At 57.6% G+C, this 25108-nt stretch overlaps 1 protein-coding gene across 2 annotated transcripts in view; it reads left to right on the forward strand.

The window, feature by feature from the left end:
* Positions 1 to 2357: 2357 nt before the first annotated feature.
* FAM222A (family with sequence similarity 222 member A) overlaps positions 2358 to 25108 on the forward strand; it is a 28190-nt gene continuing 5439 nt past the window's right edge. The window contains exons 1-2 of one of the 2 annotated variants that reach the window (XM_058851518.1): positions 2358 to 2473; positions 17857 to 17975. In XM_058851518.1, coding sequence (XP_058707501.1) covers positions 17894 to 17975 — 82 coding nt within the window. In that variant the 5' untranslated portion in view covers positions 2358 to 2473; positions 17857 to 17893. Of the gene's footprint in view, positions 2474 to 15444; positions 15905 to 17856; positions 17976 to 25108 lie in introns of those variants that run through there. The other variant, XM_058851519.1, reaches the window with a different exon arrangement.

The following is a 25108-nucleotide window of genomic DNA, read 5'->3' on the forward strand; positions in this document are numbered from 1 at the left end:
TGTCACTACAGGACAATCCCGTGTTCTTCCTGTTTTGAGAGCATGGAAAACTTCGGGTGGGCTCCCCAGTGCCTCAGGGGAGGGACTCACCCGCCGCCACCCCAGACGTGCTGATGCATTATTTATTTGTGCTAAAGCAGGAGGACTTTTAAAAATCTCTCTCCTCCAGCTTCCTCCCTGCAATTCAATCCCTCTGGAAGTGTCAGTGGAGCCGGTCTCACTTTGCAGAGCTCATTCATTAGCAGATTAAGGCTCTCCTTGTGTTCCCAACATCGCTGGGGGAAATTTATGTTCCGGCAAAGTATTCACGGGTTCCCTGAATCACAAAAGTGTTTCTCCTCTGTAAAGTCTTCAAAAAAAAAAAGGAGAAAAAGGATGGAAATGGGGAGGTCAGAACTGCTTTATGGTATCTCCTTGAAGGCAGTGCCAAAACACCCACCTTTTGAAGTTTGCTATTCCGGGACGGATCTCTTCCCTGGCAAAGACGCCTTCACCCTTTCAAGTCCTTGTGAGCGACTTCAGGTGGCTAAAACATTTTCTGAGAAGAATGAAGGCTCCTTTTTATATCTTTTTTTCCCCCCCCGAATAAAGAGCAATCTTTCTTCCTGCCTTCTTAATAGCTTTGATTAAATTATCTCTGAAAAATCTAAGTGCTGTTCGCAAATCTGTAATGGTTTTATTCTTATCTCCGGCCTCTATTGCGACGTGGGGAAGCAGATAAATAAGCTGCAGAGAAGGTATAAAACTGCACCAGAACCTGACAGAGAGATGAGCTAAAAATGTTTGAACTGAAACAAATGAGCAGTATGAATAGCCCTGCTCTGAGAGAGAATTTATTCAATATAATGTATTTTCATAGGGAGGATAATACGTGTTATAATTGCACAGAGGAGTCGCTCTCCTGAAAGCAGATCCAGCTATTATTTTAATTTCCCAACCTTCAGCATTTACTGGATCAGGAGTGGTGACTGGAGCAGCTTCATGTGTTTGGAAAATGGGCCCTGGGTGTCAGCTCTCCCCTTGCCACCCCCGATTATGGATGCCTGGAAAGCCGCTGGCACATCCCTCGGTGGAGGAGGTGGAGAGGCCCCAAGAAAAAGCCAGATCCACTCAAAACTCCTCAAAAACTCAGTAAGAAGCCAAATCTCCCCGAAACTGGCCAAACCTCAGTGCTGCGAGGCAGGAGCCAGGGAAGAGGGATGCAGGGATGTGATGAGCCATGGAGGTTCACCCTGGGCTGCTGAGGGGATGCTCGGGAGCTGCACGGGTCCATGTGGGACCGTCATGGACAAGAGTGAACGCGCTGCCCCCTTCCCACAGACCCCCGCACACGTCAAGTGGCAAAAATAAAGTGCGGCAGGGATTTTGGGAAAGCAAGAACGGATTCCAGGATTTGCGATAACGGGGGCAGACTCAGCGGCCAGCAGCGCTCGCTCGGACCTCACTGTGCGCAGGGTTCGGGGGTGCCTGTGCCAATGGCCATTGGGATGCCCAGGTGAGCTCCAGCCTGGCTCTCATCCCGTTAGCTCCGGATACGTTAGTTGTCACTCCGTTGTCCCCGTGAGATCCCCAGATTCCCTCTCCCCCGCCTCACACCCCTCACGCCCGCAGGACCACAACTCCCATGCCGCCTCGCGGCGCTCCGCAGCCTCACGGCGCGGCGGCGGCGCGCGGGGCACGCCGGGAAGCGCAGTCCCCCCGTTCGGATTTTCCCGCGAACGCGGGGCTCAGCCGTGGAGGGGGGGGAATCGGGGGGGGGGTGGGCGCGCACGTCCGGCGAGGAAGCTCCGCCCCCTTTCTCCCCCCCTCCCCGCGCGCAGGACGCGGCGCCGTGGCCATGGCAACGCGCCGGGGGCGGGGCCGAGCCGCGTGCGGCCGCCGGGCCCCGCGCGGGGCGCTCAGAGCCGCCGCAGCCGCGCGCCGGGCGGGAGCCGCGAGCCGGGGCCGCCCCGCCAGCGCCCCCCGCCCCGCCCCGCCCCGCCGCGACCCCCGCCCGCCGCCACCGCCGCCATGGAGCGCTGAGCCGCCGCCGCTGCCCCCCGCGACACCCCCCCCGCCCCGCCCCGCCGGGCACCGACCGCCGCCGCACAAAGGAACCGGGGCAGCCGCGGTGTGATGCCCCCCGGGGTCGCCGCGCCGCCCCAGCTCAGCCGCGCCGGGTGGATTTGGGTTTAATTTATTTTTTTAATTTTTTTTTTTTTTTTCCTCTCTCTCTCCCCGGATATTTTTTGCTCTTCCTCCCCCCCACCACTTCCCTCCACCACCTCCCCACCTTTCCCCGCGTTGCTCCCCGCCGTCCCCCCCCGGGGCCGAGCGCCGGGATCCGCACGCTGGCCGCGCACGGGGCGGGGCGGGCCGCCGGCGGGGCGCGGGGCCGGGCGGGCGCCGCCGCTGCTGCTGCGCGGCCCGGGGGGGGCGGCCCGGCGCGCCCCGCAACGCAGCGCCCGCAGCCGGCCCGGATCCAGCTCTGACGGTAACGGGGGTCCGGGCACCGGGGAGGTCGTGGGGGGGGGTTACCGGGTGGGGGCGCGGGGACCGGGGGGCTCCGCCGGCTCCCGGAGCGCAGCGGAGGCGGTGCCGCCGCAGCGCGGTGCCCGGTGGTGCCCGCGGAGCCGCCGCCGGTGGGGCCAGGCTCGCCCGTCGCTACCGGAGAGGAACGGGAACAACTTTTGGTTTTTTTGGGGTTTTTTTTTCCCATCCGATTTTTGATTTTTTTTTTTTATGGCTTTTTGGGTCGCCTGACTCATAAGTGGAAATAAAATATCCACGGGTGCCTCCAGGAGGAAAGCTGAGACACTTCCAGCGGGAGCCGACCGGGAGCTGCTGCCTTTGCTGCTACCCTTTTCTGCCCCTTTTCGCCTGGGAAAAAAAAAAAAAAAAAAAAAAAAAGGGGTTTTCTCCTCCATCCCGGGCAGGAAAGCGCCCGATCCCACCGCGACACCGGAGCGGGTGGTGGCAGAGCAGGACCCCGGCATGGACCCCGCGCCTGGTGTGGATCCCGCCGGTCACAAAGGAGAGGGAAGAAGGACCCACCCAGCGATGGTTTATTTAACACCCGTCTCCCTGGCTGCCTCCGCCGGGTCAGGAGGCTCTGCCGGGGAAAATCCCCTCTGGAAAAAGCTCCGCTGCGGACGCAGCATCCCTGTGGCATCTTCTGGACTATCGGCGCTGGGAATACGATTCATCGGGGACGAGGCATCGTGGTCCCCGAGAGCTCCTGGGCAGCACGGCTGAGCATCCACCGGGGCGGCCGCCGGCTCCAGCCGGGGACGAGCGGGCTGTGCCGCCTCTCCGGCTCGGTCCCCGGCTGAAATGAGGGTTTGCCGGTGCCAGCAGCTCAGCCCCAGCGTCCCAATCCAGCTCCGGGGAGAGCCGTCACATCGTGGAGATTTAATGGCTGGAGAGGCAGGGCCTGGACGCAGCGAGCCGGCGGCACGGCACAGCTCGCTGCAGGGCACGGCTGCAACCGGGGCTCGGCTCCGGGCCTGCCGGGTGTTTCCGAGGAGAGGCGGTGGCAAAGTTTTCCAGCAGTGCTTGGTGTTTACCAGGGGAATGAATTCATTGGCATTGGCCAGTGGTGGTTTGCCCGGCTCTGGTTGTTGGGATCTCCGTTGGGAGGTTTTTGATACGTAATTATGGATGTGTGTGTGAATATATATATATATTTATATATATATTTATACGTGTATCCTCCTGCTCGGGATGCTCTTGCCCAGAGGCTGCAGGCAGCGTGTCCGGGTGGGTGATGAGGTTTCACGGAGGGCAGAGCAGCCGTGGGGCTCTGCAGGCGTGGGGACAGAGCCACGTGGACTCTCTCTCTCAACAAGGAGAGTCCAGCGTCGTTCTCGGGATAATTTAGTGGGATTCGGCAGTTTTACACCTTCTCGTGCCCCTGTGGTGGGGTTTGAGTGCCCGGTGTGCCGGGCACGTGTCACTGGTCAGTGGCCACACGCCTGGACATCGCTCTGCTGGGAGCCCCAGCGGCAAAGCTCTCACACCCAGGCTGTGCTGCTGGGAGGGTGAGGTGGGAAATGTCCCTGGCAGAGGGCACCCGGCATCCTGCGAGGGATTTTTCTTACGAAGCATCCATAAAACTTTGAGGAGTGGGTTGGCTGAGCCGGGTGCGGTCGGGTCAGGCGGCCTCGAAGCCACGGTGGGAGGAGAGGGAAGCTCTTGCCGCGGTGCCTTCTGCTGACCTTGTGTGTAGAGCAGGGGAAGGGAAAGCCGTTCCCTGGCTGTGGGAGCGCGGATTGTTTTCCCAGCTTCAGGAGCAGCTTTCCATCTGGTTTGAGGGTCGATACCAGTAGGGCACGTTCTTGATGCCGGAGCAGCACCGGCTGTGAGGTGGGCCCTGTTTCAGCCAAGCGTGTCGTTAAAAATTGGAATGTCTTGGTGTGAATATTTACCCTCAGGCTGGAGCAGGGAAGCCCATGGAAGGAGGACATGAGTGGCTGCTGCCAGGCTGCTGAGGCCACGTCACCTTAGTTTTTTAGCCTCTCTCGTTGTCTGTTTTATTCCAGCCTGAAATTCGTCCATCCCTGAGCGGGCTGCGGAGGAGCTCCCTTCACCTCCTGGGGCTGGTTTTTAATTGCAGGCTGCTGCCCTGCCCGGGGAAGGATTCTGGCTCTGGGACCGAGGTTCTCCCGGTGCCACAGCCCCACGGGGGTGGTGTCCCCGAGCCGGGTGCCCCGTGCCCGCCGCCGTCCCCGAGCTGCCCCCGCTCTCCCCGCCGTGCGTGCGGCATTAGTGCCGGGCGTTTGCATCCCTGCCAGGCGGCGGAGTTAATTCTTGCCTGGAGCGGGTTTCCTGCGTGGCCTCAACTTGTGTGGGAAAATCTGCGCTGCAGCCGGGCAGCCCCGCTCCCTCTCCGGCGTGATCCTGCGGCACAGGGAGCGGTGGGCTCGGCGGTGTGTGGTGGGAGCCAGCCCACGCCAGCCCCCTCCGGCTGTCGGGGTACCACGGGCAGGGATGCGGGGTTCTGAGCGTGGGGGGTGATGTCAGAAGTCTCCTGGCCCCACGGCTCCGTATCCAGCGGGATGTGTGTCCCTGGGTAAGGTCCTTTGCTGGTGGTGTCTCATCCTGGGATGGAGAGAGTGTGTGTGTGACCCCCCCAGGGCTGGGGATGCTGCAGCTGGCGGGGTGGGCCGGGGGCTGCACCTGCCGGGACCCCTCTCCTGGCCCCTGCCGGCATCTGTGCCGCCGCATGTCCGTCTGCAGCAGGCGCATGCATGCAAAAATAAGACATTTCTTCTTTCTCTTCTGCCTGCGCATTCCTCAAAAAGCTAATATTCATGAAAGGTAATTCAATCAAACCACGATGCCTATCAGCTAATGCAGCAAAGCTGGCGCAGGGGTGAGAATGGGAGCCAGGAACACAAAAGCCCTGTTTTATTACCTCCTGCTTGCCTGAGAATTGCTTTTCTCCCTCGAGTGAGCCGGCTAAAGCTGGCTTTATTATGTTAACCTATTTGCGTGTCAAGAGCTATTGTGCCTCTCTTTATCTGTGTTTGTATTTGCTCGATGCAGGGAATAAAAGGACGAGGCGAAAATGGATGGCTGGTCAGTGCTCCGCACTCTGGGGGCACTGATTGGTTGCTAAGTGATTTGCATCCCCGGTAATCGCTTTTATCTCGGAAGGATGTCGTGTATAATTATAAGCCTACTGACATCTTTTGAAATCTGCCTAATGGGTGTTTTTAATTTACATGGGAAGCAGGGGCTATTTGTGTTGCTCTGATTACAGGTTGGGCGAGTATATGGGTTAAAATACAGATATTTCCATAGATGCGGGGCACTGGCAGGGATGAGGCTGGGATTTTTGGCAAGTCCCTGCTCGCCTGGGGATGTGTGGAAGAGCGTGTGTGAGTTTGGGATTTAATCCCTCAGCCCAGTGCACAGACTGGCACGGTGCTGGTCCGTGGGTCGCTCCTGCAGCCATCCCGTGAAATACAACACGAGGAGGGCTCCTGGCTGCTGCTAGAGCCCGCTGGACCCCCAGGACCCCCCTGTGCAGCCTGGGATGAGGCATGGGGGGCTGTACCAGCGAGTCCCCACTCCAGCCATCTGTGCCAGCCTGGGCTGATGGGGGATGGCACATGGGTGTGCCAGTGAGGGGACAGCCTGAGGTTCTTGTTCAGCCCCCCATGCAGGGGGTGCCAGGGGCTTTGCTGGGAGTGGATATGGTGTGTGGGGGAACCTGTGGAACCATCGAAGCCCCAGCTCGGTTCACAAGGGATGGGTTCACACAGGCACAGCAACTAAAGCTCCTGAGCACCTGTGCCAGCCCTGGGCACCTGCATCCAGCAGGATCCCAGCTGGGCGGCTCCCTGGAGCTGCCGAGGCAGCAGCAGGGTCCAGGGCGAGCTGCCGGTGCTGGGGGCACTGGCAGGGCTGTGGGTACCTGTTGTGGGCAGGCAGCAGGATGTGGGTGCTCTGAGAGTGTCCCGTGTGTGCCTGGGTGCAGAGGAGCCAGGTGTGGGAAACATCCTGCCAGGAATGCCAGGCTGGCCATGCCAGTGGCACGCTGGATTTCGTGTTTCTGTCTGTGCTGCTGGAAAAGCAGAGCTCTGAGGCGCAGGCAGTGGTGAGATGAGGGCTCTTGGAGTCCCCCCAGGGCTCTGTGCACTGGGACTGGGTCACCTCAAACACACTCAGGTCCTGAGCTGAGGTTGGTGCTTGTGACAGGGGCTGGGCTGGGTGAGAGTGTGGGGCAGGACTCGGGGCAGGTCACCCACGGGGACACCTCCAGCCAGCTGCCTCCTTCCTCCTCCTCCTCCTCCTTCTCCAGGAAAGGCCAGGACTGAAGCGCAGGCACGTTCCGGCTCCCTCAGGCCGCGCACAAGGTGACCCCATCAATTTGCAGGGCTGAGGTGGCACACGGTGCCGTGGGCAGCGCTGTGCTGAGCAGGATGGGGTGCAGGGAAACGTGGGCCATGGGAAAAGTTGCTAGAGGAGTGCTGGACCCCACACCTTGGAGTCTGGGGTGCTGGGCCCCCCTGCACAGGCAGCCCCATCCCATCCCAGCCTGTCCCGCTGGTGAGCGAGCGGCGCGGGCGCCGCTATTTATGGCTGGCTGTAAACAAACTCCCAATGAAAGAAAGTTAATGACCTGAGACTGACAGGAGCCTGCTGGGAGTTTTTATAGCCCCTGGGACTCCTTTTGCTAAAGAGAGAATACATCAGCGTTTTAACCCAAAACGGCGAGAGCCGCGCGCTGCGGGGGCGAGGGGACAGCCTCAGCCTGGGGAGGGGTTTCGGAGGGGCTGGTGCAGGGTGAGGAGGGGGCTTTGGTAGGGAGACCTTGACTCTGTGTCTCCCTGTGTGGGACTGGGGTGCACAGCCCCCTTCTCAGGAGTCACGTCCTGGCATCGGGGGCTCTGTGAGGCTTTGCCATCTGCCTCTTGTAGGTCATCTCTCTGCGCTCCAGGCAAGAGCGGGGGCTGGCTTAGCGTGGCTGGTAACCACACACTAATAAAGCCTTAATACCCTGCAGCGGGGAGATTTCACTGTCAGAGATAAATATTCATATTGCTTTCCAATTCAGTCTTGGCTGCACGACAAGGGCGCCATGGGGGGAGACGGGAAGGCTGCGGTGTGGGGTGCTCCGAGCCCCGCTGGCTGCCCTGCCTGCTCCTGCCTGCCTGGCGCGTTTCATACCGTGCCCTGGCTAATTGTGGGGTGTGAATATCATCCCCAGGGCTCTCAGGGCACAGGATGGCGAGCGTGGCACAGGGTGCCCCTCTCCCCGTGCTCCCCGCCTCCTCCTTCACCGCCGCCTCGCACGCGCAGCCTCCATCTGCACGCGACGCTTGATTTACCGAGAAGAGCTGGCAGTTAAACCTGACAAATTGAAGGCAGTTTTAAGTGGTTCAGGTTAATTAATAGTCAGGGAAGTATCAATTTTTTTTTAAGGGATGCTCTTGGCTCGCGGGGAGGACTGGAGTTTGACTTTGCCTTTGGGAAGTAACACCATCTGTGCAGGTGGGTGCCCACAGACAGGGGGATGGAGCCAGGGAGGGAGATGGAACAGGGCAGGGGGATGGAGCCAGGCAGGATGCTGAACTTGGTGTCACTGCTCGGGTTCCTGTCCCACAGCCTCACATTGCTGCTGGTATTTCTGACCCCAGGTTGCTGGTGCTGAGGGAGTCGCTGGGACGGGGAGGGACAGGGCTGTCCTGTGTGGCCCAGGCTCCGCTGCTCATCTCGGTGTCCTTTGTGGCTCTGGTTGTCCTCCCTCCTGGGGTCTGTGCTGTGGCTGCAGTGCCAGAGGGTGCAGCTGTGCCAGGAACCAGAGAGATTCATCCTGTAGTCCTTAGGATCCACCCATAGCACCTGCAGTGGCACAGCTGGGTGGTCACAGTGTCCCTGCTCCCGTGGGGAGCCCAAAGGTGAACAGCAGCTTTAACAGGTTCATGGGGCTCCATCCTGGGCTGGGACTGGGAGCTGATGTGGATGAACTGGAGCAGCACCTGCTCCCCTTGGTTTCTGCACTCGTGACCCCTGTGTTCACATCTGCCCACATCTGCCAAGCCTGGGAATGCTGAGGGGGGGAGACAGATTTTAAAAAACATCCCAGTGAAAGAAGCTTGAGGTCTCCTATAAGGAGGAGAGACGGCCCAGGAAGGCTCTGAGCTGTGTGTGAGAAAGTGTCCATGGCACAGGGACCTGAGCAGTGTCTGTGGCTGTCATGGTGCTCCGGTGGCACGGGATGCCACAGGGGTGGGCAGCTCCAGGATCAGATTTGTGTCCCAGAGCAGCACAAACCCTTCATCAGGCCATGTGCTTTGCCTTTCCCAGCACAGAGCAGGATGCAGGTGGAAGTGGTGGGTTTCCAGCAGCCCTAATTCTTGGGAATATGAGAGATTAAGGTTAGTGACCATTTTTTAACTCAATAAAGGGGAAGACAAGCTGGAGTCTGCAGTCCAGAGATATAATTAGTTCGCAGCAGTGGTGCTTTCTTGATTTAGCTTCAGAGAGCAGAACAAGACAAGGATGTTATACCCAATTAGCAATAACATACAGCCCGAGCCTCGCTAGGTGAGATAACAAGCCATTTTTATAGCTCTTCTTTACGGACTTTTTTTTTTGGAAAGAGGGGGGAAAGAAGAAAGGGACCAAGTCTCGATTTCTTTTCATCAGGGGAACAATTATTAGTGATCTCAGAAAGCCCAAAGCTGAGTGATCTGTTGGCCAGTGCAGATGATAAAACAAATCAAACAGCTCAGAGCTGGGCTGAGACCGTCTCTCCATCCAGCTGGGGGAGGCTGAGCAGGTGACAGCCGTGTCCCAGCAAGGACACGGCCAAGGGCCACCCACACACCCTGGATGTGCTGGTGGCACATGGCCTGGCCATGGGGTGGCCATCGGTGCTGCTGGCCGTGCTCCCACGGTGGGCAGTGTGACCCCGAGCTGTGTCCCCTGTCAGCGCCGTCCCCAGCGAGGTGACCTGAGCCGTGTCCCCTGCACAGCCCCGGTCAGATGGCAGCCGCCTGCCTGCTGGCTGCCAGCACCACTGTCCCTTTGTGCTGCAGATCGATGGCCATCGATTTTTCCTGCCGTGTAAAGCCGGCCTGGCCGGGGCTGTGCAGGGGTTTTGTGCACGGCTGGCTCCGTCTCTGCCGTGCTCGGAGTTGGTACCCGAGCCCACCCAGCTCCCGCGGTGAAACTCAAGGACATGCGGAAAAACAGCCTTGTAAAGAGTCGGGAGAACTTGGGTTTCATTAATCAGCTCTTAATGACGGGCTCTGCTGCTTGGTGGGGTGTTTTCAGTCTCTCTCGCTCCCCAGGGCAGCATCCCCAGCCTCTCCTGTGGTACCTGCTGGGGATGGGGCTGTGGCAGCTGGTTTGGGGCAGCTGTGGGAGCAGAGTGATTCCCGCAGCCTGGGGACACTCCTGCTGCACAGGGGGCTCGGGGTGGGCAACATTCTCCCTCCTGATGTTTGCCCCCCCTGCAGCCACCCCTTCCATGGGGCAGAGCCTGGGGATGGAGCAGGAGGCTCCCGTCCCCCTCCGTGTCCTTCCTGTCCCCTCCGTGTCCTTCCTGTCCCCTTGTCAAGGGTTTTACAGCCTGACAGGCGGTGGTGTGGCTGCATGGGACCACTTTGAGCTCATCCCAGCACACCCCAGCCCACCCGGGAGAGCCGGGCTGGCGCATCCCGGTGAGAGCAGCCGCGGAGCCGATCTCCGGGCTATTAACACCCCGCGATGATCATCAGCTCTCGTCGTAATCATTAAGACTATTAGAAAGAAATGTTGGCTCGCAGCTCGTGTCAGACTTTCCGTTCTGCTTTGCAAACGCGCACAATTAATGCCAATCAGGCGGGGGAGGCAGCCAGCTCCGATCCTGGCTGCTCCCAATCCCGGCTGTCAGCTCTCCCCATCCCGCCTGGTACATTTTCATACAATTGCTATAAACATCTGAGGGAAACTCCGTGTTCTTCGGCAGCGCTGAGTATTGTTCTCTGTTCCTTTTAATTACTCGGCATTCAGCGGCTCATCCGGCCTCCGATCGGTGGGGAAAGTAGGGATTTGTAAAACAAATAGAGAAATCTGGAGAGATGCCTTATTTTCCCATTCCGTGGCTGCGTTAGGTTGTCTATGGCTAAATAAGAAAAATCTGTCTAATTTTTCTTTGTCTTTTTCTTTCTCCCCCTTCCGAGTTGCTTTCTCCCCAAGAGGAAGCAGCCTGGTCCATCTCCCCAGGGAACCCCAAAAGCAGGCTGAGCTTGGGAAAAGTGAGGGGGAAGAGCCGGAATTACTTGACCGGATGGTGGTATAATCCTCGTTACAAAAGTACACATCAATTATAAGAATTCCTACAGTAATCTTGGAAATCTATCTTTTCTGCTGAACCAGCTCATTAAAGAGCACCATTCATTTCCATCTCTCGGGGTGAGAAGGGTTTAAATCTCCAGAGCTTTGTGTTACCAAATAGACTGAGGGTGATGGACTCGTGTTAAATATTAAAAGGAAGAAGTTGATTTTTATTTTTTTTTCCCCCCAGACCGGCAGAGCAGACGAAGTGGAACGTAAGGAGGGGAGGGTGGGGGGTCCCCGCTGTGAGAGGCTTCCCCAGCTGTCAGTGGGCAACTCAAGGCTGCTCAATGGGTGCCTTTGAGGATCCCCCCTCCCCTCCTTTAGCTGGGGACCCCTCCAGCGCTGGGGGAGGAGGGAAGGAGCGAGGGAGGTTTCCCCAGGCCACCCTGGCAAGCCCCTGAGCCTGCGCTGGAGCCGGCCATGGCACAGGCAGGGCTTTTGTGTGCCGGCGGGGCAGTGGGCGGCTGCGGGGTGAAGGACGGGCACAGAGCCCCTTTGTGTGCAGCTGCGAGCAGAGCAGGATGTGGGATAGGGCCCAGCCATGGGGATGGGAAGCTGGTAGCCAGGGATGAGGAGAGGGTAGCCAGGGATGGGGAGCAGGACTGAGGATGGAGAGCAGCGGCCGGCCGGGGGTCGAGGGCGGCGCGGGGCGATGTGTACGTTGCGCCGAGTCTCTGTGCAAACATGTTAATTTGTTTTCTTTCTTGCCTCGCCTTTCAGGGTAATTGGTTGCATTTGAAGCCTTTGTGAAAGCCTTTGATTATAGTAATTTCAGCAGCACGATCTACCCTGGATTCCTTCGTCAGATTCTTTCACAGCTCCGGCACTTGGGGCTGTAATTACGGAGTGGAGCGCGCCCGGCTGCCAAGTGTGGGACGGCTGGACGGGGCACCCATGGCCGTGGGAGCACAGGGACTGGCGCTGCAGGGGACAATCGAACCCCTGGGATGAGGCAGGAGTGAGCCAGGAAGGGACAGGAGCTGTGATGGGGAGCTTTGGTCTCTGCACTGCTGAGTTTGTTTGGTCTCAGCTGGAGACGTGGATGCTGCGCGTGCCCATGGTGTGGTTGCCCACGCTGGGGTTGGCTCCTGCCTTGTTGAGGTCCAGAGTGCTTTAGTTGCTGCTCTTTGGGGCTGCTTGGCTTTTCTGCTGGTTGCTCCCATATCTGTACTGGGGCTGAGACCAAAAGCCCGTGAGCATCCATGACAGCCAGTTACCCCCATTCCGTGTTCCCAATCCATGTGCAGGAGCAAGGCACGGCACCACTCTGTCAGATCAGTGAGGTTTTGCTTTGAGGAGCTGGTGCCACATCGAGGGGACACGTCTGCACACGTCTGGCAGGACCTGGCAGATCCTGCCTGCCCGCTGTGCGCTGGCCCTGCCGGGACCTCGGTGCACGCAGCCAGGGCTGAGCCCTGCCAAAAACACCGACGGCACCCGAGTGGGGCCCTGACCTTTGCTAACGGGGCCGCTCCCCCCTCGCTCCTGGCATTTTGTTCCCAGCCCCACGTAATGACCTTCTCGGCAGCGCCGTGCCAGCGTCTGCCACTTCCAATTACCCACGGCTGCTCGGCGCCCGCCGCGGCACGCGGGGTTCCTTCCTCCCCGGCAGGATGGCAGCGGGGCGGGGGGATGCTGCACTGTGATCCCTCACCCTCCTGGCTCTGGGAGCCTCAGGAGCCCCCCAACAGCACCCAGGGCTCTGGGCTCCTCACCCAAGGTGCTGGAGGCGCTTGGCTTTCCAGAATCATTATTAACCTGTTCGAGAGCTGTTCCCGCTCGCAGCGAAAATAGATCTTTAATCTCTGCCCAAAATAGCTCATTTGATGAGAGGCCTCCTTAAAGCTGACACATAAATTTAACCAGGCCGCCCGAGCCCTGCACGGGGACGTCTGCAAATGCTCAACAGCACTCGAATTGTTGGGTTTTTTTAAATTCCATCGTTACGGACACATCTGATACCGTGTTTCTTCCATAGGGTCTTTGGAAGTGCTCAGGAGGTGATTTGCCGTGCCCTGTCCCAGTTCCTTTGGTCCTGCTTGTGAGCAAAATGTGATTTTGGGATATTTTTTGATGTTGACTTTCTTGAACAATCCAAGGGGTTTCTCCTTGGAGCTTCCACGAGAGTAGAAACCTCATCTCTGGGTGGGATGGCAGAGACATGAGATGCTGCTGTAGGATGGCAGCAGTGAGGGTCCTGGTGTCCAGTGCCACTCTGTCCCTGGCACTGTGCCACAGCTGGTGGGCTCTGTGCCATCCTGGAGTCACAGAAGCCCAAAAAAGTGGAAGATGGGGATGCTCAGGGTGTCACAGCTCTGCTCAGTGCCGGCATTTCCACAGAGCATGGGCTGGGAGAAACCACTTGGCTGCTGTGGGCCTCTCCCCCAGCCCCCCACAGCCCCCACATCCCAGTGAGACCCTGAGCAGCAAAATAATCACTTCCAGCATCATTATCCGTCGCAAACCCCAGCTTCCAATTTTAATCAGAGGAGCTGGTGTTGCTTTAAGATCTGCGGGTTTTAAAGATCACAAGAGGGGTTAGAGAAAATTACCCTTGACTCTTACATGCTAATGTAATCTCTAACCAGATCTGCAGCACTGCAGCTAAAATTGCTTTTTAGATTAACATTTAATTATTAACAGGGCCCCCTGAAAGGCCTGGGGCTGGAGCACGCGGAGGGGAGCGGATTAGCCAGGCGGGATGAGGGAAGGTCGGGCGAGGGAAGGTCGTGGGGTGACCGACAGCACCTTTGGTGACAAACTTTGGGTTTTATTTTACCTGATAAAATGTGCTTCAGAGCGGGGTGACCTTTCTGTGCTCAGCCCTTGTAGGGCTGAGCTGTGGCATCCCCTCCACCCTAAATCTGGATGGGAGATGGGTACGGCAGTGCCAGGCAGCAGCACCAGCCAAAATCCCGCTCGCCCTGCAATGGGGTGGGCATCCACTGTGTGCAGAGGGGAATCCTTCCTCCTCTGGCACCTGCTCACCCTGGCCATCGGATGGGGAATGGGTGTCCGTGGCACCAGCGGTGGTGGCGGTGATGGGGGCGGTGAGAGGGAGCTCCAATGTCGCCAGGGCTGTGAGGAACAGGAGCTCCCTGCTGCTGTGGTTGGATTCTCCTCTGTCCCTGGAGGGATGAGGGACAGCATGTTCCCAGTTGTACTTCGGGTGTACTCTGCACACCAGGGGCCAGTGAGGGCTTTTGCTTTGTTTCTTTGGTTGCTGCCAGCCTTGGCCTCGCCCTGCGCTGTCCGTGTGTCCGTCTGGCGCTGTCAGGAGCCTCCTGTGCCTCTCCCAGCCAGGGTGACCTCTTATCTCCTGTCCTTGTGCCAAACCCGCTGCTAGCTTTTAACAGCCAGGGGGAACATGGCCATGGTGTGACTCAAACAGCTTTGCAGCATCCCTGGTCCTGCCCCCCTTTCCCCTCCTAATCCCAAAAATTCCCTTTTTATGGGATTGCACCCCGATAACACCCGGGGAAGGATCTGGACGTGTTCCACCACAGCCTGGATGGTGACCAAGACCTTGTCCCTCACCGTCCCTGCCCTGCCACAGCTCAGCAGCTGCACAGACCCACTTCAGGCTGAGACTTTAAAAGTTCCTTTTTTCTTTTCTCCCCCCTCCCGTCACATTTTCTTTTATCTAAATCCTCGCCTGCAAAAGCCTCTATCGACAGCTGCGCCGGCCTTATCTCGCCGGAGGGACCTTCGCAGGGCTCTCGGAGGAGATAAGCCCGACTTATCAACTGCTGATGTCAGAGGAGGTGCCAAACCCTCCCATCACTGGGGCTTTAGACATAGAGGGTGGTGTTTTTTATTAAAGTCACAAAGACCTTGGGCTTATAAATAGTGTGATGTCGAGATGGATTAGCTGGGTGTGGGGCAGGATGGAGGGGTGGGAGAGGGGAAGGATGGAGTTGTGGCTCCTCTATCCCTAGAAGCGTTCAAGGCCAGGTTGGACCAGGCTTGGAACTTGGGCTTTAACGTCCCTTCCAACCCAAGACATTCTGTGAATCTGTGATGCCACAGTTGTGGGATGTGGGGTTGGGAGCTCCTGTGGGATCTTGCTCCAGATGTCCCCAAGGAACCCCACTGTTGGTGGGACTCACCCTGTGCCCCAGTACTGGATAGTGGTGGGTCCATGGGCACAGCCTGGGCAGAGGCCGTGCGGACTTGGGGCGTTCCAGCAAAACTGCTGAGTGTTGCCTTTCCTGCCACGAAAGAGCCAGAGCAGCTTGAACTAAATCGGATCCTGCTGATTGGAATTAGTTCAAATGCAGATGGAGCTAACTAAGCCGGCGCTAAGCGTTGGACAGCCCAGCGCCCAATTCCCATCAGCTGATTCAGGGGCTTTTCGGAGCAGCATTAGCGAAATGCCACCGTGGCACAGATGCCCATTGTGCCAGGCGCCCACCCGCTCGCCCACGGGCCTTCTGGGGCTTGGGGCTCCCAGCAGGGTGCCTGGGTGGACAGATGGACGCTCTTCTGGGGCCGTGGCACCGGAGCCTTCCCGGTTCTGAGCGTGCCTCTGAGGGTGGGGTGCGGCGCAGCATAGCTGTCAGAAAAATCATCTCGTCTGCGAGACGCCGGGAGACGGGGGCAGCGGCAGGGGCTGAATTAATGGGTGGCTTTATTCAGTTTGGCGTGTGGCTCCCGCGCCTCTCCCGCCCGCTGCCGACCACGATCCGTGCCCAGGGTTGGGATGGCTCCGGGAGGGAGCGGGGCTGTGCGTGGCAGGGCGCAGAGAGCAGTGCTGGGGGTGTCCCCAGGGACCTGCTGGGCCCTCAGGGTGCCCTCAGCTCCTGTGCCAGGTGGCATCCACACCCTCCCTGTGCCAGCACGTGGATTCGGTGACCCCCTGGGTGCTTCCTCCTCGCCCCACGTGCCCCAGGGACCACCAGGGATCTGATCAGCATCCGGCAGTGGCACGAGAGCCGCCCACGCCGCCCGTGTCTGCCAGGGACAGGGGTCAGTGTCCCCGCCAGGAGCTGCCTCGGCGCAGGGAGTGGGTGACGTCCGCCGCTAATCGGCCAGATGGTGACACCCGGCGGGACGCCAGCCCTGAGGTCACCGCGGAGCTCGGGCTCAGGTACGGCGGGAGCCGGTGCCGTCATCCATCCCCTGCACGGCCTTGGGTGCTTTGAACCAGGGCCACCCCTCGGGGACAGGGATGGGGACGAGGTTGGGGTCACGGAAAATCCGGGCGCTGGGCACGTGCCGGGGGAGCCGAGGCGCCAGGAGCGGGGCTGCGTAATGAACCCCGAGTCCCGGCGGGGAGAGGAGAACTCCTGGCAGTCAAGTGCGCTCAGGCTCTGAATAAGAAGCACTTCATTCTCTTTTCAAACTGTATAATTTCTGCCTGATTGTAATGGCATATTTTAAAATTACCAGAAATCGAAGCCAGAAAATGGATACGGCTGCTTTTACTGCGAGCTGCGTTAACAAAGGATATGTAATGCATGAAATAAAAACACCTCCCTGCCCCCCTCCTTTTTTTTTTTTAAGACAGTAATAGGAGAAAATTGGTTTTGAAACTGAATAAAAGTCCCTTTCAGAGGAAATCATTTCTTTCAGGGTACCTTTGCTGAAAGTAAAATAGTGAATAATGAAAGGTGGTTACATGATTGTCTTTCATTTAGAGAGCGCGAGGACAGATGGAATCTGGGAGAAATGCACGATTGGAATAATTGCATGGTAACAAGGCGCTTGTTGTGAAATTAGTATCTTAAGAAAGTAGTGAAAAAGGCTTTTACTCATGAATACTTCATTATTAGGAGAAAACAGCACAATTTGGGTTCTCCAGACACCTGCTCGGTATTAGATGACTTCCTCCCCTCCTCCTCCTCCTCTTCCTCACTCACACCTTTTGCCGACAAGTCTCTCCTTGTCCCTGGTTTGCTGGGGGAGTCGGGATGAGACCCTGAGCCTGATGAGCCCAGTGAAGGCATGGACACCCTGCATGGATCCCATCCTGGGGATTATCCCAGAGCCTGGCACCCCCTGCCTGGTGGAGGGCACAGAGCAGGAGCGAGCAGCACAGGTCCTGTGGTGTCCTGTCCTTTGTGGTGGCTACCAAGCTGTTTTGAAAGGTGACATTTAAACCAGCAGAGCTTGGAGAGCCCTGGGCACAGCTTGGCGAGCATCCATCCATGCTTTGTTTCCTGGTGCTGATGGTCACAGGCTCTGCCAGTGCCTGCCTGAGACCACCACACTCCTGAGGCCACCACACCACTGCCCTGCACGCCGGTGCCAGCACTGGGACATGCGGGAAACATCCCAGATGGCTTCAGGAGGGCTCGATTCCCCCACAGCAGAGAAGAAGGAGTGATGTACCCAGCGGTGACACCATCCCTGATGTCCAGTTGTGACCCCCAGCCATCCATAAACCAGCTTGAGAAACTGAAACCAGCTGAAACGCTGGCGGATGGGCACCATGCCTGCTTTTCTGCTGCTCCTGCCCACGTCTCCCTGCACTCTCCGAGTGGGAATACCGCTCCCTGTGCCAGCTGGAGCAGTGGGAGGGTGTCAGCAGCAACTGGTTATAACTCAGGGTGCCGGCAGCGGCTGGGCAAGGATGTACAATGAGCAGCACCGTGGTGACGACGACGTTGGCCTGACCCCTCCAGCTTTTGTCGAGCAGATTTTGATGCCAGCTGGGAGCTGGTGACAGATCCCAGGACCCCGAGTGGGATGTTAACACTGTCTTTCCCCAGCCTTGGCCGGGGTCACTCCGTGCCAGGAGGCACCGGCTGGCACGCCGGCAGAGCGGTCTGGCACTGCCGGGACACCCCGGCTCTGCCGCATTCCCGGTGGGAACGGCGGAAAGCTCTGCAGGAAGCTCAAATCACCCGCTGAGACCTTCATATTTATTTTATATACATCCCTATTCATTTCAGGCTTTCAGAGTTAGTTGTTTATCTCCAGAGGAGCAAAAGCACTGAGTGCTGAGGAGCTCCTGCCGGGTGGGCGCGGGGGTGGTGGCAGGGGGTGGTGGTAGGGGGTGGCAGGTCCCTGGCTCACCAGGTGTCTCCTCTCTTGCAGGGTGCGGGGCGGCAGCGCCCACAGGAAAGCCCAGACCATGCTGGCCTGCCTGCAGAGGACTCAGAACCCCCCAGCCCAGCACCTCCCCTGCCCCAACAAGGCGCTGGAGCCACGCAAGTGTAAGTGCCTGAGGGCGGGCGCCCGCTTTGATGCTGTTTTCCTTATTGAAAAAGACATTTATTTAACCGATAATTAAAAAGAGCAGGAGAAGCGGGGAGGAGAGGGGGAGGAAGGAGCCAAGATAAGCAAATTAAATTGGGTTCTGTGGTTGATAAGTCCAACTTCAGCAAACGTTGCAGAGCTGCCTGGGAAGCGTGGCGGCGGCAGAGGATGGTGCAGTCGGCCCCCCAAACCTCCCCAGCCCTTCCCCCCCTAATTACTTTCCCCGTTTTGCTGCAGCTCGCCTTCCCCAGGAGCTGGCCTTTCAGATAAGCTGTAAACTAGTTACATTAAAATGGGATCCAAAAGGTCACTTCGGCAGAGCACCTGTCTCTCCCAGCCTTTGTCTCTCAATCCAAACCGTGATTAAATGTATATTTAATGAGCCTGCTTTAGGCAGGCGTGTTTGACCTCCCCGGCTGGGAAAGACGCATTAAGATTCTCAAGTGATGAATGTGTGTTTTAAAGAGGGGAGTGGATATTTTTCTGCTGGTCTCAGTTGGATTTTTAAACATTGCCGGCTGAAGACAAATCAGCTGCTAAAGCTCTGCTTGTTAGGCTGTGACAGCCCCCGGGTGTTTGTTTAATGAGCTGGATTTTCCCGTAGATGTTTTTTTTTCCCCCTCTACCTGGGCACCCTGAGCAGCCAGGTGAGCTGGGCATGGGTTTTGGGCAAGCTGGGCATGGATTTTGGATGATGCTCAGCCTCCCTGGGACCCCTGGCATCGCTTCAGCATTGCACTGCCAGCCTGGAGGGTTATTTATCCTTGGAAGTTCTTTTATCCCTGGAAGTTCTTTTAATCCTAGAAGTGCTCATGGCCAGGTTGGACAGGGTGTGCAGCAGGTGTGCCTGCCCATGGCAGTGGGGAGAAGTGGGTGATCTCTAAGGTCACTTCCAACACAAACCATTCTGCATTCCATATTTCTTGTGTGAAGCTCCCCAGTGGCCAGCACAGGGAACAGGACACCAGGACCAGAGGTGGGGTTTTGGGCACCCAGGTACAGCTTGCACTGCCCTGGAGCATGCAGTGCCTCCCAGGTCTCCTCCTTATTGGTGTCTGGAAGGAAAAAGGATGCTGCTCTTGTAAAATTATTCATAATCTGTCACGCCTGAGCACCATGGTGGCACAGGGCTGGTGAGAGGCTCCTGGAGCACCTCATTGCCATGGAATGATGAGCTCAGCCGTGCCCACATGGTCTGGGACCCACGGGCAGGATGAGCCTGACAGGGTTTTCTGGAGACTGGAGGTGTTCAGCACCGAGAATCTGTGTGAGCTCGTAGTGGTCCTGAGGTCAGGATACAGCACAAATGGTGCCATGGGTGTGAGAGGTGCTCCTGGATACAGCTGCCTGTGTCCTGGGAGGATCCCAGCCCCAGGATCCCGGTGGTCCTGGAGTTGTGCCATGGGATGAGGGCAGAGGTTTGACCCCACCCCAGACCCTGGTAGGTGTGGGGAGAAAAGAGAGTTTTTGACCGGTCTCAGCCCATCCTTCGAGCAGGACTGTGCTCACCTGAGATCTCCAAGACACTTGTATCCCCCGGGATGGGTGGCAGCAGCCAAGCTCCCACCCAGACCCCCATGCCACGCTCGCCACCAGCTGCCACCAGCCAGGTCACCTTAATCAAAGTTTAGCTGCCCGTATGTTCCCGCTCATTACGGGCAAATCCGGCACGTCTCGCTCCTCTCTGCCTCCTGCCAGCGCAAATTAAATTGCAGGTGACATCCAGGGCCACGCATCTGGCTTGGAATACAATTTTCCCTTCCTTATTTATGGCACCTGTGGGAAGCACGGTGGAGGGGCCGGGAGCCGGCGCGGGGCTGAGCTCTCGCCGCCACCGGAACGCCCGCGTGGGGAATCGGCGCCGAGAGCGCGCTCTTCAAACCAGCCGCAATTTAGAAGTGCCTCTGATTACTTAATTTGCTCCTGAGTATCTCAGTAATTATCTTTATGGGTCTTATTTCTGTCCTCTGGCATTGTTTCTGTCGATATTAAATGAGTCTGGCTCTCGGCACACTGGCTGTCTGGCCCGGCACCACTGTGAAATCCTATTATCCTGCCCACACCGCTGATTAATTTTGGTATTAATTTCACGTAAAAGGTGAGCTGACTCGTTTTCCTGCCCGTGCAGGGAGCTGCAGGCGCCTTCACCCCCTGGTTCTGCCCCTGGCCTTTCCTGCTGATTGTTGTCTCCCCACCTCCGTGCCCCAGTGGGCCCGGAGCATCCCACATAATCCATCCTGATAAAGCTGGAGGTGACTTTGCAGCTGTTGCCAGCGGTATTCCCAAGGCTGTTCCATAGGAACCAGCCTGGCATGCCTTGAGGAGGATGCAGGAAGGTGCCAGAGCCCTTCCAGCCCTGCCTGTGCCTCCTGCCTCCAGCAGAGGAGCAGGAGCCTGCAGAGAGGCAGCAACCTCAGGAAAATATCACGTCCAATTAACTCCAGCAGCCTGGTCCCTTTTGATTTTTTCCTGGGCGCATTACAGGAATCCTGAGCTTTATTTAAATTATAAATCAAATAATGCCTCTCTCAGCTTGGCCAAACTCTTTGCTGCTCCCACTCTCAGCAGTCACGGAGCAGTGGATGATATTTAATGAAATGTTGCTTTCCATGTGCCCTCCTCCAGCCAGCCTGGGGCTGGGAGCGTGGCAGGGAGCAGGATGTGTGTCCCCTTAAAGGGGCTGGGAGCCCCGGGGAGTTCACAGAGATGAACCTCATGAGCATCCTGCATAGCCTACAAGAAAGATGGAGAGGGATTATTTACAAAATAATGGCAGGATGGAATGGGAATGGCCTCATACTGCCAGAGGGCAGGGGTAGATGGGATTTTGGGAAAAAAAGTTCTTCCCTCTGAGGGTGGTGAGGCCCTGGCACAGGTTGCCCACAGAATCTGTGCCTGCCCCTGGATCTCTGGAAGTGCCCAGGGCCAGGCTGGACAGGGTTTGGAACAACTTGAGATAGTGGAAGGTGTCCCTGCCCATGGCAGGGATGAGCTTTGAGGTTCCTGCAGCCCAAACCAGTCAGGGGATTCTTTCACCATTCACATCCTCCCTGCCAGGGGTCCCATGGGAGCTGTCACCTCAGCCCCACTGGGCCAGTGGGATGAGCAGCTCTTTGGGGCTGCCACAAACCCTCCCAGGGCCCATCTGGGCATTAAAACACTGAAGAGGGGATGGCCCTAATGAGAGGTGATGGCCATGGCTCCGTGCCAGGGACGCAGCTCCAGGGTCACCCACAGCTCTCCCTGCACCTGTGGGGCCTCTCATCAGTGATAAACCCGTTAATTGCACAGGGGATGAGGCCCCATTTAATGTTACCCAATGTTACTCTTTAGTTACCCAATTCTGCTTGTTCCAAGGGCATTTTCATTAGAGTGGCTGCAGCGAGGCTTTGCTTTTGTACACACCCATAAAATATCATTTTAATTTCATGAGGGGTTACACATGAGTGAAGTAAGATTAATTCTTTCATTTTCAGTTTCTGGAAGGGATCGGTTAATGATGGTTCTGTGTATTTATATACGTGCCATAAAAAGGAGTTCAATTAACTGCTGGGCCCAGAATGTGCTGTTGACTTGCACTTTCCCAGCCAGGAATTGCTGCAAAAACACTTTTCCATTGGTCACGTGAGGAGGGTGAGGTGGGGCTGCTCTGTGCCCATCTCCCCCCAGGTCAGAGCCCTGGATTTGGGGTGGGCTTGGCTGGTAATGGTACAGCACACGAGAAGGTTTGGTTTGTGTCCAAACTTCCCAGGACTGTGATGGTGCATTGGCCACAGAGCAGGTTCCTGGGCACTGGCAGACCCCAAGGTGGGGCACCCTGCTTTGGGCATGCTTTGCCCACCCTGCTCCCCTCAGCAGGTACAGAACCCGTGTCTTAATTTAATTCAAATATTAATTGGCTGTGGATGAGTGAGCTGAGGGGCTGGGGGCAGCTGGGATGAGCTGCAGGGCCAACAGAGATGGTGGGATCCTCTCCTGGTCTGGGGGTCCCTCGGAGGCTCTGTGGTGAGATGGCACCAGGATGGCACCAGGGCTTCTGAAAGGTGGCACTGGGACAGCACTGGGGTGGCATTGGGGTGGTGGTTGTGTTGGGGTGGCCTCAGGGCAGTGTTGGGTGACATATGGGTGTGACATTGCGGCAGCATCACTGTGGTGAAGCTGAGGTGGCACTTGAGCACGGTGAGGGTGGCATCAGTGCCATTAGGGTGGCACTGGGGTAGCACCAGGATGGCATTGGGGTGACACTGGGACACACCAGGACGGCGTTGGGGCGGCACCGGCGCATCCCCGCGCGGCGGCCGCGGTGGCACGGTGGCCGGCGTGGCACAGAGCACGGCGCCGGTGCCGCGCTAATACCTCGTGGAGGAGACAAATGGGAAGTGACACGTGTGTGTGTAGACGGGTATTTGTGGTGACGCTTTGACTGCAGATAATAAAGTGCTCGCCCCGAGGTGATCCAATTCAGCAGCCGCCTCGGCAGAGCCGCGCGCGACGAGGGGGAGAAGAAAGGGGAGGAAGAAAGGCCCGTCTGAAATGACATGTCAGCCTAAAAAGGGAACGTGTTAACGGATGAATATCTGGGGACGGCGAGCCCGGCGCTTCCCTTTGTGCTTTGTCATGAATTTTGTTGTCTTTGCAGATTCCGGCGCTGCCGCGCGGGGTTTGCCACCTACGGTTATTCAGATGGATTTCTCCCGCTATTATTGCTGTAGTTGGTTTAATTTAAGCCCCCGGAGCCGGGGCGTGTTTGTCTCGGTTCCTGGCACCGGGGACGCTCCACGCCGGTGCCGGGGGGTTCCGCCGCGGGGACGTGGAGATTCTGGGGACGGCACAGGGTGCTGGTCACGGGTGGTGCTGTCCCTTCAGGGGGGGCAGGGACCCCCACGGCATCCGCGGCGGCGCGGTGGCCTCTGCGCCACCCATCCTGGGGACACTGTCACCATAGAAACCGCCGCTGGAGCGGGGTGGGAGGGCTGCGGGATGTGGCAGCCGCCCAACCCGCCCGGAGCGGGGGGCACAGTGCCCGCACAGACCCCAGGCAGCATCCCCCAGCCACCCCCCAGCTCCATCTGGGACCCTCTGGAGCCTGCCCTGCCCTTGGCTGGGGGTCACCGGCTCCATGTGCCAGCTGTGCCAGGCTCTGCCCTCCAGGGCAGCCAGATCCTGCCAGGCAGCTTTGCTACTTGGGGCACAGACCCAAAACTTGAAGGACTGTCTCGATTTGTTAACTGTAGCAGCTTTTGTTTGTTTTCTTCCAAGTGTTTTCCAAATATTGAGGTTTCTTCCAAGTGTTTTGCAAATATTTAGGGTTTAGCTCTTACAAAATCTGTTCCCAGTGTGGCAGGCAGAGAAAAAGGGGATTTTTGATGCTTTTCGAAGCTTTGAAGGCATTGGGATCGCCTTGCTGCAAAGGGAACAGGGATCCTGGTCCCAAAGCTGGGTCTGCTCTCTTAAATTCTGCTCTCACAGAGTTTAATTCATTTGGAAGCTGCAGCACTATTATTTTTAATAAGAGCCATTGGCACGGCTGCTCAGGTCCCCAGTGTGCTCCTGCCTCCGCCCAGCCTCGCTTCCCTTCCCACCCCTCCTGCCCCTCTGCCAATTAAAAATCCTGCCTAATTGCTGCCCTTCCGCCCTGCTGGCTCAGAGAGGCCGGGCAGGAACAAACCAGGAGCTCAGGGCTGGAAATGCCAGTGCTGTTGTGGGAGAGGGGCAGGGCAGGACAGGGATGGAGGGTGAGGATGAGCAGGTTGAGTAGGATGCTCAGAGCATCAGGAAAATGCCCCTTCCCAGGGTGGATGTGGCAGTGGGACTACGTGAAGACATATCTGGGGCAGACGCTTTCCTTGAGCTGCTTTTTTGGGGCCGAGCCCTCCATTACAGCTTTTTTCCCATCTGAAAAAAGGGGTGAAAAGCGTTTTCCCTTGGGAGCAGGGGAAGGCGAGGCCCATCCCCGGCGCTGGGAAGCTTCCAGCCACACGTCGCCTTCGGCAGCTTTATAAAGATTCCCTGCCGAGATTACTTCTTTCATTTATTGCAAAATATTGTAGCGCCTTCGATGTGTAAAAATAAGGATTGTCCCATCTTATCTCGGAAGGGATGGGGGGGAGGGAGGGAGGGAGGGAGCAGCACGTTTCTCTCGTGCTGCTGTTAACCAGTGAGGTGCCGTGTCCTGCCACGTTCCCACTCGGATTCTCCCTCAGGAGTCCTTGCTCAGGGCTGTGCTGCTGCTGGTGCTGATCCCCAGATTGTTCCTTCTGTGCACCCAAACATCCTGCTCCCCATCCCCTTCCAGAGCTGGGCAGCTGCCAGGCAGTGCAGTCTCATGGGCTGGAAATTAAAGGCACAAATTGCCGGTCCCATGCTCATCCTCCTCCAGGGAAGAGGGATCCCAGCCAGGGATGTTGTTCCAGCACCGGCCTGGGGGACACACAGACACAGTGGAAATTCTGCTGGGTGTCCATCCTGTCCTTCCTGGTCTGGAGCATCCTTCCCAGTACCGAGCATCCTTAGTAGCAGTGAGGATCCACTCTGTCCTTCCTGGTGCTAAACCTTCTTCCTGATCCTGAACATCCTTGCCAATACTGAGTGTCCTTCCTGGTCCTGGGCATCATTCCTCTCCTTCCTGGTCCTGGGCATCCTTCCCAGTGCCATTTTGATCCCACAACTGCTTTAACCAAGCAGACCCTGGTTATCTTCCTTTCCCTCTTTTCTTCTCATCTTCCTTTTTTTTTCCTAGACCTCGTGGGCAGTGGCTGCAGCTGGGCACAGTGTGGGGGTCCCTGGGGACACCTGGGGTCAGAGGAGTGCAGGGGATGCAAGGAATGCTGTGAATGTGGGGGATTTGGGAGATGCAGGGAATGCTGAGTGTGAGGGGGATGTGGGGGATGTAAGTGGTGCTGGCAGCAGGTGGGCACGTTAGAGGAGGCTTTTGGGAGGGGTTTCTCCCACCCTTCCTGCAGCCATCCCTGGTCCCTGTCAGACATTTTGCTGCTCCGGGCACAAAGCTCCCTGCTGCATAAACCGAGATTTATTCCGGACCGCATCCCCAGCGGGGTCTGGGATTTACATCTGTGTCTGGGACTGGGTT

Source organism: Poecile atricapillus, chromosome 16 (assembly GCF_030490865.1).
Source record: "Poecile atricapillus isolate bPoeAtr1 chromosome 16, bPoeAtr1.hap1, whole genome shotgun sequence".
NCBI classification, from domain to species: Eukaryota; Metazoa; Chordata; class Aves; order Passeriformes; family Paridae; genus Poecile; species Poecile atricapillus.